Here is a 15,192-nt window from a genome sequence, read left to right on the forward strand (position 1 = left end):
TCACAGACTCCGATCCAAAAAAAAGGGGTGCCCGTGAAAAAAGGGCATGCACTTGTGAAATACGGGAACTTGTGAAAAAGGGCACTCGTTACACAATTTTATTGGGGAAAAATACAGCCCCACCCCCTGGCCACGCCCGCGCCACTGCTTTGTATCTCACAGATCGATTGACTGACTGACTGACTGACTGACTGACTGACTGACTGACTGACTGACTGACTCCCCTACCGTCAACGGTGTGGCCGGCTTAGCCTGGTGGTTGGCTAGCGTAGAGCAGGGCAGTGCTATTTATGGAATACCCGTATAGGCTAAAGCCAGCCCAATATATATTCACCAGATTCTGCTCAATTGAACTTCTGGCCCATTGAGTTGCATTTTGTGCACTCTGAGACCAGCTTTAAAAAGCTCATTTTATAGTTGACTTGTTTTTGCACCTTTCCTGCAAACCCCCCCCCCCCCCCCCGCTTCTGTTAGACAATCAATACATTGTTTTCCGCGAGTCTGCAGCATGTAACGCACTAGCTGTCGGCCGACCAGCGTTGGAAAAATACAATTTTTTTTTGAAAGTGCCAGCACACCAGGAGCCACGATTTTACAGGATGCTTTAGACTGTCATTCCCTAACAATCAGTATAAATAAGGTGTTTTGTGATAATTTGAACATTTCGTTTTGTGATGTTTGCAAATGTTGTTTCTTCCCTTTAATTCCTGACAAAAAGTACCAAAATCAGAAAATGAAAAAATATACTGCAATTAGAAACTAAAAATCTTGAAAAAAAAACCTCCTGAAATCAGGAAACATCCTGACAAATCTCACCCCTGGCCCCAGCACCCCTCCCCACCCCCGCGCGGCCCTCTTAATAATCTCCTTCCGCACGAACGCACATAGCTCTACAACCATGAACAATGAACGCCTTTAATTTGTGTGCGTCAACCCTGCAAATTAATAACTAGGCTATTGCAGGTCGATTAAAGGTGAACCAGCCTTGCCGAAAACAAAGTCGATGATTCATCAATTGAATGTCGCCACCGCATTTATAGTGGGCGGTGTCCGACGCGCGCAACCAGGCACGAGAAATACACACAAACAAGTTGAGATAGGAATCAAACTTCATCACAGCGCGATATCTTAACAGTAAAATCGACGGGTGCCCTTGCTTATTGCCTTTCGAGCGCAACCCAGACGTCCCGGCCCATCAAGCAATACACAGAGAGGGTTGTTTATTCAAGTGGATGGCACCAGTCTACACCAAGATGTGTTGATTTTCGGGGTACGTTACTCTTTTTTATCACTTTCTAGGTTACGGATAATGTTGAAGATCGATGTGGATCGTGCATAATTTCAGCAGAGATTGTTAATATGATGTGTCATGTGTGACTTGATTACGCTGTTAGTGTCATCAAAAATGTTAGAGACGTGGAAATTACTGTTTGAATTTGCCTAGTTTCCGGACATGGCGGTGAGGAATGACATGACATTCAGTATATTGACACTGCAGCAAGTCAGCAAGTGACATGAAGAAAACATGTAATTCGACATAAAATGATAAATTGATGGAAATATGGTTTTACCTCAACATCACTTAAAGTTTGGCGTATGTACTTGTGTACAAACTATGGAAAGTCATTACAAACTATGTAATTCACAGTCCCATTTTTTTTTAATCATTTTTTTTCCGCAGTGGTTATTGTTCCGGCAGTCAACTGTCTGGTTCTCAGACCTGACACTATTCAATGTCATGATCAATGGCTCTAGTCTTAGAACCAGACTATAATTTCCCTGTTTAAAAAAAATCCTCAAAAGGTAGGCCTAAAGCAGAAAGATTCCCATATCTGGCCATCATTTTCCCTTAAATAGCCTATCAGCCATCAGAAATTGTTTTTTCTTACGACAACAAGATTTCAACCTTGCAAATGTGAGCTAAAAGCCATGACCTACTTTCCAGTTCTGATTTTTTTACAATTTGACTACAGAATAGTGGGACTCGACCAAACTTCAATCATAGTTGTCCTGTACATACATGTATCATGTTTTCTTTTTATTTGCAGATTGTTGTAGCAGTGATGAAGTGAATAATGTAAGAACATTTGTGTAAACCATCATGTCTCGCACATCTCAGTCGGCGAGTCGGGATCATGGAGTTGAGAGAAACGTCACTCCACACCAAATGCTTGACAAACAATATGAGGACGACCTGGAGAAAGCCATCGCCTTGAGTTTAGAAACCCAAAAACTTGAGGATTTGAAACGGGGGAAGAGGGTGGAGCAGTTGAAAGGAAGAGGTAAAGATGACCCGGATAGTGCGTCAAGTGAGTGGCGACGTCATAGTGCCGAAATACCACCAACGTTTAACATCCCTGCCCCGGGTCGACAGAAGGCTTACAAGGATGACTCGGTAGCGGCAAATGAACCTGACCTGATGCTGTTCAGCTTCAACCACGTCATGAAGAATTACGATGAGAAGAAGGATGCGGAGAAAGCGCCACCTGTTCCTCCGCGAGGTTCATCCCAGCCACCCGGTGTCTTCGGAGGATCGCTGTCAACAGCAGGTCACTTGCGACCTTCTGTCACCCATCAACCGAGCAATTACCAGTTTCTGGCGACGACACAAGCCGGTGTGGCTAGGCCGACTTACACTCGCCAGTCCTCATTCCCAAATACTAGCACGCCATTCCAGGTAGCGCGGCCCAGTACGGCAATAAAAGCGGAAAGTTCCCAATGGGTAGATCCATTGTTGACTCGAACATTATCTGGACCTGGATTGCCGCAAACAAAACCCTCGCCTCCAAGTGCAGGTTTTGAAATGCCAAAACCTGCCCTGTCACTACAAACGGGCACAACTTCTGCCAACTTCAACTCCGTGTTACAAAGTGGGCGCACTGCCAGCTCGCAACAATGGCAAACCAAGATGGCCACAAGTTACCACGACGATACGCTAATTGGATCCAGTGCTTATCGCGGCCACCGTCCAGTGACAAGCGGAATCTCTTTTCCCATCGGAAAGAAACGCACATCTTTAGACAGTCCTTTCGTCGACATGGCAAGCTTTTCCGGAAATACTCGCACCTCCTTGTCCACGAGCCCCTCAACAACCAAAGGCTTCCTGAGCAGTGGCCTGTCGAGCTTGAAGGTCTCGGAGAGCAATTCCATGCGGCGAATCAGCAGCAACCCCAACTTCCAGACGGGGATTGCGCCTTTATCGTCGTCAACATCTGGCCAAGCGCAGGCTGTTCCGCAACTTTCAAAACAGGGAGCTGAATCAGGACGTGTCTTGTTCAGTACATCTCCCACCAACACCTCGGGTGTAAAGACACAACCACCAACATGCCCCACTGCAACAACAAGCCAAGCATCCAGCCTCCTAGATGAAATCTGGAAGAAGAAATTTCCGCCCAATTACTCCTCCGGGACGACAGACCGTAGCGATCTCATGGCATTCAGCCCGCCAGCCACGAAGCAAGGCTCAAGCCCTGACACCAACGTCTTTGATTTTAGAGAGTTTGATCCGCTCCGACCAGCTCCTCCTGAGGTCGTCCCTCCAAAAGAAGCAGAGAGTGCACCTGTTACCACGGAAACAAACAAAGAAGGGGAGGATGCAGTTTTCCGTGAATCTGAGGAGAAAAGTGTGGCAGACGGAGAAAGGCCCAAATCCACAGAGCAAAGCACTTCTCAAGGTAAAAGTCATAATATGTTATGTGTTATTTGCACGTCTTGCTTTCTGCACCAGCACTTTGTACCACTTGCTTTATGCTTAAAGTTTAACTTTCTGAAGATTCAACTTGCTTGCGCTTGAGCTTAAAAAAAAAATAATTGCACTTATTGTACACTTTGCATAAGTTTGGTAATGTTTGATATTATTTACTGCTTAATAATGATAAAACTAAAAGTGCCTAAAGTCCTCACTGGGCATCGCAAATTGAAAAATACTTCTCACTTGCTGACAGTGTAATTGCCACCATCTGCAACCAAATGTCGTGGAGTTTTCAGCCCAAGTTATTGTGTCTGCACAAATATTTCCCCCTTTTAAGGAAATAAGCAGTAAGCACAAATAGTGCTGAAATTTGCTTAAAAATAGTGATGAAACAAATCTTAATAAACACACGCATTTAAGCTTACTACACCTTGATATACAAGTATGCTGCATTGTGAAGCATGATTTTCCGCTTGAATAGTTAATTTTGATTTGCGTGAAACTTTTACATGGGTCATACTATAAATTTATTGTCCAAAAGACGGACATTTTTTCCTGTCCCTGTTACCTTGGTACTTTGTAATTTGCCATTTATGTATCATTAAGAATGGCTTCAAAAGACTTTTTATTTGTTGGGTACATTGCTATTCATGATACTCTTTAGAGGACGACTGCATTATTTCTTTTGGAAATCGTAGAAGATGTCCGGTGTAACAGGGACAGGGAAAAAATGGACCCCAAATTTATATAAAATGACCCACATGTGAATCCTACATGTAGCTGTCTTTGTTGCAAGTTCTTGTTTGTATTTTGTGTTCCCTTTTTGCTGTGACACAGTAGTTTTGTATAGTTGTGCTTTGTGATATTTGCAGTAGATAGTCAGTCTGGGGGCGTTCGGGCACATGCCACGCCCCCTCCCCGTCCTAAGATGCCACCTAGACGTACCCAGTCCGACCAAGGTAGAGTTTCACAAAAGTTGTTAACAAACACACACATAATCACCCATACATGATTTTGTTTCCCTCATCAATTTTCTTTCATTTCTACAGTTTTACTTTTAAATTTATCTATCCTCATCCTCAGCATATTCAGTCATCTGGTGTATTTGGCTGTGCATTTACGGGTAGTACTGGATCGGGTACCCGATTGAAAAAAAAAAATGGGTACCCAGGTACCTGCGAAAGAAACCCAACCCGAAATTCAAATCTTGCAAGTTGCTGTTTAGATTGTTCATAAAAGACCGCATGATAATACATGTAATACTGCCATACGTATCGGTGCCCTAATACAGCAAGATGTGTGAACAGTGAGTTTTATAGCTTTACGGTGTAAATTGCAACATTCACAAGCGTCATAAATGTGCCTATATGTTTTGTTTTCCAAAGTAGCCTGCTTTTCATTTTTGAAATCCTCCGCAAATGACATTCGAAACATTTTTTTTTTGTCCTATGAGAAGTTACTTAGTAATTTGCAAAGTTGGTTGCGGGTGCATAATTCCATAATCTGGAACCGGTTCCTGACATTAAGGGTCGGGTTCTCTTGTACCCGGTTCGGATGCACAGCCCTACTGGTGACATAGTCAAGTCCATCCTCGAGCCTGTCACAATTCCATTCACAAGTCCGGTCTCAAGTCAGAGGAGATGAACAGTAAAAAGGGAATTCATGCGTTTGTCACGCTTCAGATGAATGACTTTTGACTGGCTTGACTTGGGACGGGATGACTTGTGATTGACACGTGATGAATTTGTGATGACTTGTGGTGGCCCTGACTATAACACTGCTCATGTCAGACGTACATAAAGTCATGTGGGATGGGAGCTCCAAGATTGTGAATTCGAATCCAGCCAGTGACTTGAATTTCAGTACATGTATAAACAAAATATTTTGGGTTAAAGGCTTGAAGCTGAAAATTTACCACACAGAAATTTGCAACTTGTCATTTTACAACCTTAACCCTCTCGGCCTTATTGGCTAGGACCCTTCCTCAATCTTCCAAAATCGTCCAAAACCGCCTGGAGAATGTTTGAGAGTTGGGGGTGGCCATGGTTAGGGTTAACCGGAACCACCCCCAACCCTTCAAAATGTTTAGTTATAATCAGTTGGAGTGTGGACTGCACTAGCAAACTGATAAATGTTTTACTTGGGGTAAGGCGTACCACCATAATCAGAGTCCAACAGTTTGGGTGTTGATGGTACGGTTGGATTTTGCAGGAGTGAGGAAGGATCCTAGTAAATCACTCAAGGGGGTTAGGGTAAATAAATACACCAGTGTAAAAAAATCACTTGACAAATATTTATACAATCTTGTTTGGTCATAAAAAGCAGTAAACTACCAACACTAGACTGTACCGGTAGTCCAGCGAGTGTTTTACAATATCTGTGTCCTTGGGCAAGACACTTTGCAAATATTGTAATTGCTTCTGCCCACCCAGGAGAAAAATGGGTTCCCGCGAGGGCAGAGATGATTCTTTTTTTTTTGGAATCAGGGATTTGTCCTGAAACTGACAACTTGGAGAGCTGTATAGGCCTACTCCCCAGAAAGCTGATATGGTATTAGGACTGGTTTATAGTCATAATGAGCAGGGGTTTTAATGATAAGCCACCAGCCCTGTAGTGGCAGAGTTGCCCTTTTTATTGTTAGTCTTGGGGCGCTAGTCAGTGGCCAGTGATCATACACTGTACCAAAAATCAAGTACTCATGTAATGTACATCTAGTGTTCAGTAAGACCAGTTCTGCTTCTGGTTTCCTACCTACCCTATTCTGACAGCCCCTACCCTAATTTTGTTGGTGAGAAAAATGAGGAAAAAAAAAACAGGCCAAACCATCCATTTCTACCTTTTACCTTGACTAAAATTTGTAAAAACGCCTCCATATGATTACTTTGTACGCAAAAAAAAAAAAATCCCGACCTACCTACCCTATTTTCGAATGCCATGTAATGGAAGCAGAACTGTTTTATTAGGCCTATTACATGTTTGTTTTTGGCCTAAGCAATGGTACACACTTTGACAAGCAGGTTTTTGTTTTCTTTCAAAGCTCCAACTAATAACTAAACCACTTGAGGACAAATGGCATGTTTACTTTCATTTCAGTTGTTTGTATACAGAGAAAAATGTTGTCGATTGGGATTTCCCAATTTTATTACATTGTGTGTCGCCATATTTGTGTGGTCGCTTTTGACTGTCATTATTGTGGTCATAATAATAAATATTAACCACAACAAAGGTATGACCATGAATTCTTCTACAATTCTAAATAATTCAATTCATCGATACTGAGTCACTCACAATACACTACGTTATTTGCATGCTCCATGGTGACACTGGATCAAACAGCAAACAAGTTGTGCTGTATGCAGCTTCCATGCTTTATAATGTACATGCATATCGTTTCGTTAACTTTTGATTTGGAATTAATTTGTATAATATTTTTTTGCATTCATTTTTGTTTGCTCATAATTTGAAAGATACAAGGCCTAAATGTACATTTCAAGTTTAATATGTGTGCAGATTCCCCCTTTAATTTACAGTGTTTGCCCTCCAAACATGTAAAAATGTACTAACATACGGTACATAGCGCTATTTAAACTTAAAGGGGATATAACATGTGTATACAATGTACAACATTTGCAAACATCGAAAAATAAAACTACCAAGTTTTTAAGAAATACCTTACTAGAATGTTGGTAAATGACAGTCTAAAGCATCCTGTAAAATTATGGCACCTGGTGTGAAGTCATTTTCAGGAAAATGGTATTTTTGTATACATTTCCAACGGTGGTCGGCCGACCATCGTTGGAAAAACCTAACCATATTTCAACTACTGCTCCAAATTTACCTTTTTTTCAGTCAAAATTTTGTTTGGTATTGGTTCCATGTTCATGAACGGGTGCAGGCCAGCTAGACTGGTTCCCTTACCTTACAATTTTCCGGCATTTTTGATCCATTTCATCTTTAGTGGAGTCAGGGAACCAGACTTCTTGAACATTTTTGTTTTTCTTGGTTTTCCAGCATTTTCGAACGCAAAACTTCAAACATGTCAGTGCAACAATATTTGATCTATTATACTAACCCCCCAAATAGTTTGTTTCTGAAAATTACAGCGAAAGCCAATAATGTACATTCCCTTTAAATTACGGTTCCGGCATGTACATTGTATACTTACATGTATGTGTTTTGTAATTTTTTTCATTTCATGTACAATGTACATTTTGTACAATGTACATACTGTACAGGTACAGTGTGCATGTAAAGGGTGAAGTGTAAATTGCAAAAGGAGTATCCATATTCATGTGTGGTACACATATTAGTTGATTTCCTGCGAATTCTGTAACTTCCCTTGTGAGAGCATGACCTCATGTACTGTGTAGTACAGGTACAAATGTACCAGTACACATGTGCCTGTACATTGTACATGTACGTGACCATCAGTGTCCAACATAGTACGTACACAGTATTGAAAGTTACCTGTCTATTTGCGGTCAACCAGAAACACAGTTGCCATATTTTAATTAGCAACAAGTACATGTTGTTTGTATCATAAATCATTTATTACATCACAAATTGTAAACTGAAAGTTGAGAGTTTACATTGGAGTATATCGATTGAAGAGTTCATTTCCAAAATGTGATATCCATTAAAAAAAGGGAAAAGTTCACAGTTATGAAAACTTAGGCAACTTATGAAAAAAAGCAGCAAACAGTTTCTCGCATTTCGAGAAAAGGGAAGATAAATTCTTCTGTTTTCTTGACTCTTTTGCTGATACTAATATGTATTCTGCTGCCTTTGTCTTGGAGTAAGATAAGGACATTATCACACCATACTTTTAAGGTTTTGCCACTTCTAGTGGCCTTTATATTTTGTTTAAGTACTTATATTACTTTTTCATTTCTGTCATGAAGAGGAAATAAATGTGATTTGAATTTCATACTTGTACATCACACATACCATATCACATCACACATGTATTATATGACATGTATGCATTTATGTTTATTATATCACATGTATTTATGCATTTATGCACCAGTAGTTATACATTGTAGGCCCCTAACTACTGGTACATTGTTTTCCTAGATTGTATCCGGTTTCCAAATGCCTTCAGAATTATTATTTTGTATTTTTACTTAAGATACAAATAGTCTCTGACTGGAAAAATGGATTTAAAAGGCAACTGCCTTAAGCTTGTCCCATTAATAATTAAATGATAGTCTTGTGTGTATGGGATGTTTGCTCAGTTAAAAAAGAGGCTATACATTTATACACAGTTTGCAAGCCATTTGAACGGATTGTTCATGATAACTTTGCAACCTGCAAATGTTGTACTTATCTTCATCCTCGTTTTGCAGGTTAAGACTTGCTTTAATTTTGTCCCAATTTAATACTTCAGTACAAGGAACAAATATAACCACTGTTTGATTTACAAAATAGAAAAAGAAAGGACAATTTAAATGAAATAATAATATTTTTTATTTAGGTCCAGGAGCTGACGGTAAGCCAGAACTGATAAGGAGACCCAAGAGTGTTGTTGCAGCTCGGCCGCTGTCTGGGGCTGATATAGCCAAGCCTGAACCATGGATGCCTGGGTCGACATACACGCTGTCAACTGGAAGGAAAACTGAGGTATGCGATTACAAAAAAAATGTAGGACTGTGCTATTACGGGTAATTTGAGAAACGGGTACACGGTTGGTTGGTTATTCGGATGCCGACTGGAGAGTTGAAAGATGCATTTCCCATGCTATTCGTCGGTTATTCGGATACCGACTGGAGAGTTTAAAGATGCATTTTCCGTGCTATTTTCGAGTTTCACCTTGAAAAATATTTATTTTTTTTCAGTTGCTGTTTTCCTAGCAATATAAAAGTTATTCACTTTTGAATGAGACAAATATAAGACAAACAAAATCATTTTTGAAAGAGCATTGGGCATGCATCTTTAAAACGTCAGACCACTTGGCACTTTCATATTTACCAACGCTCAGCAAATTTACATGTAAACGGGAGTTTGTAATTATGCCCAAAAGACACTTCCTCCGCTGTTCTAAGAAATATTGGTTAAGAATTTGTAAAAAAGCCAAAAAAGACAGAGAAAACACATAAAAAACTTGCTGTCTGCGGAGAGAATACAGTCATACATATGCTGTATTACATCAGTGAACATGAATAAACCCCCAGATGGGTAAAGTGAAAGCTTTGGACAAAATGGTTCTTGGAAAATGTCTTGGAAGATTTTAGCAACAATTGTACTATCATCCCCCCCCCCCCCCCAGGCTGCTCGAGTGTTCTTCGGTGATGGACTTTTTGATCTCGCAACCGAAAAAGACGAAGAAGCCTCTGCCTTTTCTGCAACAGTTGCCAGGTCAGTGGGTGTGGTTATTACACCTCATGCATATTCATACATTGTGGGTCAAATACACAGCCAATTGTTTGAGAATGTGTGGTTATTACACCTCATGCATATTCATGTGTTGTAGGTCAAGTACACAGCCAATTGTTTGAGTATGTGTGGTTATTACACCTCATGCATATTCATAGGTCAAAATCTGAGTAGTTCAACTCTATGTGTGGTTATTATACCTCATGCATATTCACAGGCAAAATACACAGCAATCTCAGTTATCTAAGTATGTGGTTTTTTATATCGTGTGTACATGTAAATGTATTTTCATATCGGCCAAATACACAACAAATCTAAGTAGTTGAAATATTATTTCGAATTGTGTCTTTCAAAGATAAACAGTAGATGTAATTATTTCATGACCACTTCCTTTTTCATACCATGCACAGTTTCCTTCTTACAAATCTCCAGTGCCACTGACTGAATTGACGAGCCAGGTTTTTCCCCAAACAGAATTAATTCACTTCATAAGCTCACTTAAAGGAAATATACATACGTACAACATTTGCAAACATCGAAAAATAAAACTACCAAGTTTTTACGAAATACCTTACTAGGATGTTGGTAAATGACAGTCTCAAGCATCTTCTAAAATTATGGCACTTGGTGTGAAGTCATTTTCAAGAAAATTGTATGTTTGTTAACATTTCCAACGGTTGTCGGTCGACTAGCGTTGGAAAAACCTAACTTTTTCAACTACTGCTCCAAATTTACCATTTTTTTTCAGTCCAAATTTTGTTTGCTATTGGTTACATGTTCATGAACGGGTGCAGGCCAGCTAGATTGGTTCCCTTGCCTTACAATTTTTCATCATCTATAAATTGATCCATTTTATCTTTTGTGGAGTCAGGGAACCAAACTTCTTGAACATTTTTGTTTTTGTTTTTCCAACCTTTTCGAACACAAAACTTCAAACATGTCAGTGTAACAATATTTGATCTACATTGTATTATACTAACCTCTCAAATAGTTCATTTCTGAAAATTACAGCAAAAGCCAATGATGTACTTTCCCTTTAAACTTCCTGTATTGAAAGCTAACATTTCCTTCCTTGATTTGTGGCTTTTGATTTTAGCAAGTTCATATTTAAATAATTCCTGATCATGTTACCAGCGTGAGCAATATTAGACTCTTGGCAAAAATCCAACCTTTGAGTTATGAGCACTTGTGTACATGTTTGCACACACAGAATATACAGTACATAAATTAAATACAGAAATGATGAAATAGGAATACATTGGAGAAATGAAAGCAGTTTAAAAAAATATTGGGATTATTTTTACTTATTTTGAAAACTTCATGATACAGTCTCATCTTCATATGTACCTGTATGCATTTGAAAGTTAAGCAAATATTGTTTTTTGCTTAGGCCGAGAAAAACAGATTGTGTGTTTACAACAGTTAGGACCTAAAAATTATCCAGTTACACAAGGAAGATAGGAAAATAATTTTATTTTGTAAATTTTGTTTGATGTTTGTCTGTTGGTCTTTCTACCTCCTTTGTTTACTTTTGGGTTTCTTTCATAGAGCTGTGTTAAATTACTAGAGCACTAACTCCTCATTCCCCCGCAGAGAGACTTTGAAGCCATCCTGAGCACAGGCATTTTGAATTCACATGCGTGTTTGTGCAGAACCTAACAAAATCAGATGGAATAAGGTTCGAATAATGTACTTTAAATGCAAACAACGTACATGTACAGTGCGTTTTCTATGAGTGTGAAGAACACGTTTGCATTGTTTGCGCAGAGCAAAATGAAATGATCATTTACTGATTGTGCTTTTCGGTTTTGGGCGTATCGGCTTCGATAACGTACTGGTATAGAATACAAAGGAAGATATAGCGGTACTAAAACTGTACACAATTTTGAGGTTTTGATATGTTTGTGCACAAACATTGATGCGCCCAGCAGGCTTCACTTTGTACCTAGCGCTCTAGTAATTAATTTAAAATAGCTCTATGGTTTCTTTAAGAGTATTATTATTTATTTTTTTAGAGTATTATGTTTACTGAACGTGTTTTATTATTTAATTAACCACTAACACACAAAACATGGGAGACTTTCTATTTTCAAAGTATGCTTTATTTTAAACTTTTACCAAATGTGGCAATAAAAATGTTGAGGTCGAAAAAAATTCATGTGCAATGTAGGGTCAAGTTATCGTAAACACACAATTCCTTTTTTTTAGGCCTTACCAAATTGTTGTTAATTTTTTCGTTTTTTTCATAAAATTGTTATTTATGCAGAATTCGGAATTGTTACAATTACGATGACCCGGTTACCAACCCAGGGTACATCCACAGCCCGGTATTCGTCAATCACTGCCACGCTTATATGGAAACCAGTGTCAAAGTGGTACTCCTGCAGTCGGGTACCAACAAGCCAATCGTCTTCACGTGTGACGGTAAGTGATTCACAGAAGAGACAGTAACAAAAAAAGGAAACGAACTTGCTTAAGTTTATGTCGGTTTTTCTTTAAAAACCCTGTTGTGCTTGCTATAAAAAGTGACATCCTTTTCGCAAAAAAATGAAGAATTCTCTGCGATCACTTTTCACTTGATCCGAAATAATTGGGGGTTAATTGTGAAAATTTCAGACAGTTGTTAAAGGTTTTCCAACATGTTGTAATATTTTTGCAAAGTGACTCTATGAAATTGGGCCCAGAAATCTCAAAACTTGCCAGCCCACTTGCCAAGCTCGGCAGTCAAGTGGTTGGGACATCAGTAGTAGTAAGCAGGAGGTCGTGGGTTCGAGTCCCACCCGAGTAGGCTTGTGGTATTTTTTTATCAAAGTCTATTGGAAGAACTAAGCACATCCTTAGGATGTGTGACAAAATCGTATTAAAAATGGAGGATATAGGACTGTTTGGTTAAACTACAGGGTGAGTAAAAAAAACAACGAAACCCAAATGTCAGGAATATTGTTTTAGTGAAGTTCTGCATGTAGCACTTCCAAAATCTAGGATATGAAAGCTCAATTAATAAGCTTTCTTTTAGTACAAGAACCATTCAAATCACTCATGTACTTTTCAAGTTATGGAATTTTAAACACAACCACCGTTTTAAAGTTCTGTCCACAGACCACAAAAAAGTGCGTTCTTTCAGCAAAACGAAAACAATTCCCACACATCCCTATGTGATTTGTTTTCGTTTTGCAAAATGAAAACAATTCCCACACATCCCTATGTGATTTGTTTTTGTTTTGCAAAATGAAAACAATTCCCACACATCCCTATGTGATTTGTTTTCGTTTTGCAAAACAAAAACAATTCCCACATATCCCTATGTGATTTGTTTTTGTTTTGCTGAAAGAACACTTTCCTTTTTGTGATTCAAGGACAGAACTTTGAAATGGTGGTTGTGTTTAAAATTCCTTAACTTGAAAAGTACATGAGTGAAAGTGCTACACGCAGAACCTCACTAAAACAATAGTCCCGACATCTCGGATTCGTTTTTTTTTTACTCACCCTGTATTTCATGCTTGTTTTTGACAGTGAACATCTACGTACAGCATGTCATCAGCCAAGCCCTGTGCCATGAAGAGGTTTCGGATATCTCTAGCGACGTGTTTGTCTTGAAAGTGCCAGGCCTCGCAGAATATCTCCACAAGTAAGTATGAGTTACATGTATCTAGCAGGTGTCGTTAACCAAAACCTTTGTTTGTGATTGACTTGTGATTGACTCTTGATTCAGTTGCGATTGACTTGTGATGGACCTGTGACTTACATGTACTTAAGATAGACTTGTGATTGACTTATGATTGACTTTAGATGGATTTGTGATTGATTTGTGATTGACTTGAGATTGACTTGTTTTTGACTTGTGATGGACTTGTGATGGATTTTTGATTGACATGTGATGAACTTGTGATTGACTTGTGATTGACTTGTGATTGACTTGTGACTGACTTGTGATCGGCTTGTGATTGACTTGTGATTGACTTGTGAATGACTTGTGATGGACTTGTGATTGACCTGTGATCGACTTGTGAACGACTCGTGAACGACTTGCGATGGACTTATGATTGACTTGTGAATGACTTGTGATTGACTTGTGATGGAATTGTGAACAACTTGTGATGGAATTGTGAACAGCTTGTGATGCACTTGTGATGGACTTGTGATTGACTTGCTATTGATTTGTGACTGACTGGTCAATGATTTATCACTTATCAGTGACTTTTGAGGACTTGTCAACAACGTGAAATAATGTAACACTATATTGGTTTGCTTTGCAGTGATGTGAAACTGAGTAGTTACGAGTACGTCCAAGAATGTCTCAAGTTGGATCAAGATGTTAAACTGGTCTTGCTGCATCGGGCCGAAATGTGGAACAACCTTAGCAGAACGGTAAGTTGAAAGACATGGACAAATGGGAAGACCGCTGAAATAAGGCTCAGTTGGTAGAGCACTGGCGCAGTATTCTAGAGGATGCTGGTTCAAATCCAAGTTCAGTTAATTCATTTGTTTGACCTTATATTGAAGTTTTATTTATTTATTTTGTTTTGACAGCTTGAAGATGATGAAAGTGATATTTCAAAGATCAATTTCTTGAGTTTGTTTGAGCGGCCTGTTACAACCGCTGTTTCCAAGTAAGTTGAACAAGATTTTCTTTTTATAATTGATCTTGATTTTGGCCAAAAAAGTGGGATATAATTTACTGTTGTAACTGGTGTTTACATTTTTGACCATTAATACATAATTCTGCATTCTCAGAAATATTCATTGTTTAAGATATTTAAAAGTTCTTTTGAAACGATATTTATAACTGTACTTCTTTTTGTGTCAGGAACAGGTTTGGTTTCTGAAATGTTCTAGACAAAAGACTGAATGAAGAAATTAACTCAAGAAAAGGAGCTTGCAAAAGAAATTTGAATTATTATTCTTGATAATGACATCTACAAATGACATAAAAATGCTGCTAATACAAGACTTTGGAAAAATCTAAGTTGACATACATTGTAAGTTTGTCTAAAATCATTACCCCCCCCCCCTCCCCCTTTTATTTTGCTATTTATTTCTGTAGCGCCATACCCGGTACATATATACACCTAAGTTTTCTTTGGGACATTTTTTTTTTAAAGCACGGGAATTTTTTAATTTTCTTT

The 15,192-nt window shown here is 38.9% G+C and overlaps 1 protein-coding gene across 4 annotated transcripts in view; it reads left to right on the forward strand.

The window, feature by feature from the left end:
- The first annotated feature begins 1,188 nt into the window (after positions 1-1,188).
- LOC119726437 (phosphatidylinositol 4-phosphate 3-kinase C2 domain-containing subunit beta-like) overlaps positions 1,189-15,192 on the forward strand; it is a 43,691-nt gene continuing 29,687 nt past the window's right edge. For 2 of the 4 annotated variants that reach the window (XM_038198093.1, XM_038198111.1), the window contains exons 1-9: positions 1,189-1,270; positions 2,049-3,674; positions 4,564-4,650; positions 9,168-9,313; positions 9,960-10,048; positions 12,333-12,490; positions 13,580-13,694; positions 14,323-14,434; positions 14,597-14,676. In XM_038198093.1, coding sequence (XP_038054021.1) covers positions 2,102-3,674; positions 4,564-4,650; positions 9,168-9,313; positions 9,960-10,048; positions 12,333-12,490; positions 13,580-13,694; positions 14,323-14,434; positions 14,597-14,676 — 2,360 coding nt within the window. In that variant the 5' untranslated portion in view covers positions 1,189-1,270; positions 2,049-2,101. Of the gene's footprint in view, positions 1,271-1,291; positions 1,460-2,048; positions 3,675-4,563; positions 4,651-9,167; positions 9,314-9,959; positions 10,049-12,332; positions 12,491-13,579; positions 13,695-14,322; positions 14,435-14,596; positions 14,677-15,192 lie in introns of those variants that run through there. The other 2 variants (XM_038198102.1, XM_038198121.1) reach the window with 2 other exon arrangements.

Source organism: Patiria miniata, unplaced genomic scaffold, assembly GCF_015706575.1.
Source record: "Patiria miniata isolate m_02_andy unplaced genomic scaffold, ASM1570657v1 HiC_scaffold_1, whole genome shotgun sequence".
Lineage (NCBI taxonomy): Eukaryota > Metazoa > Echinodermata > Asteroidea > Valvatida > Asterinidae > Patiria > Patiria miniata.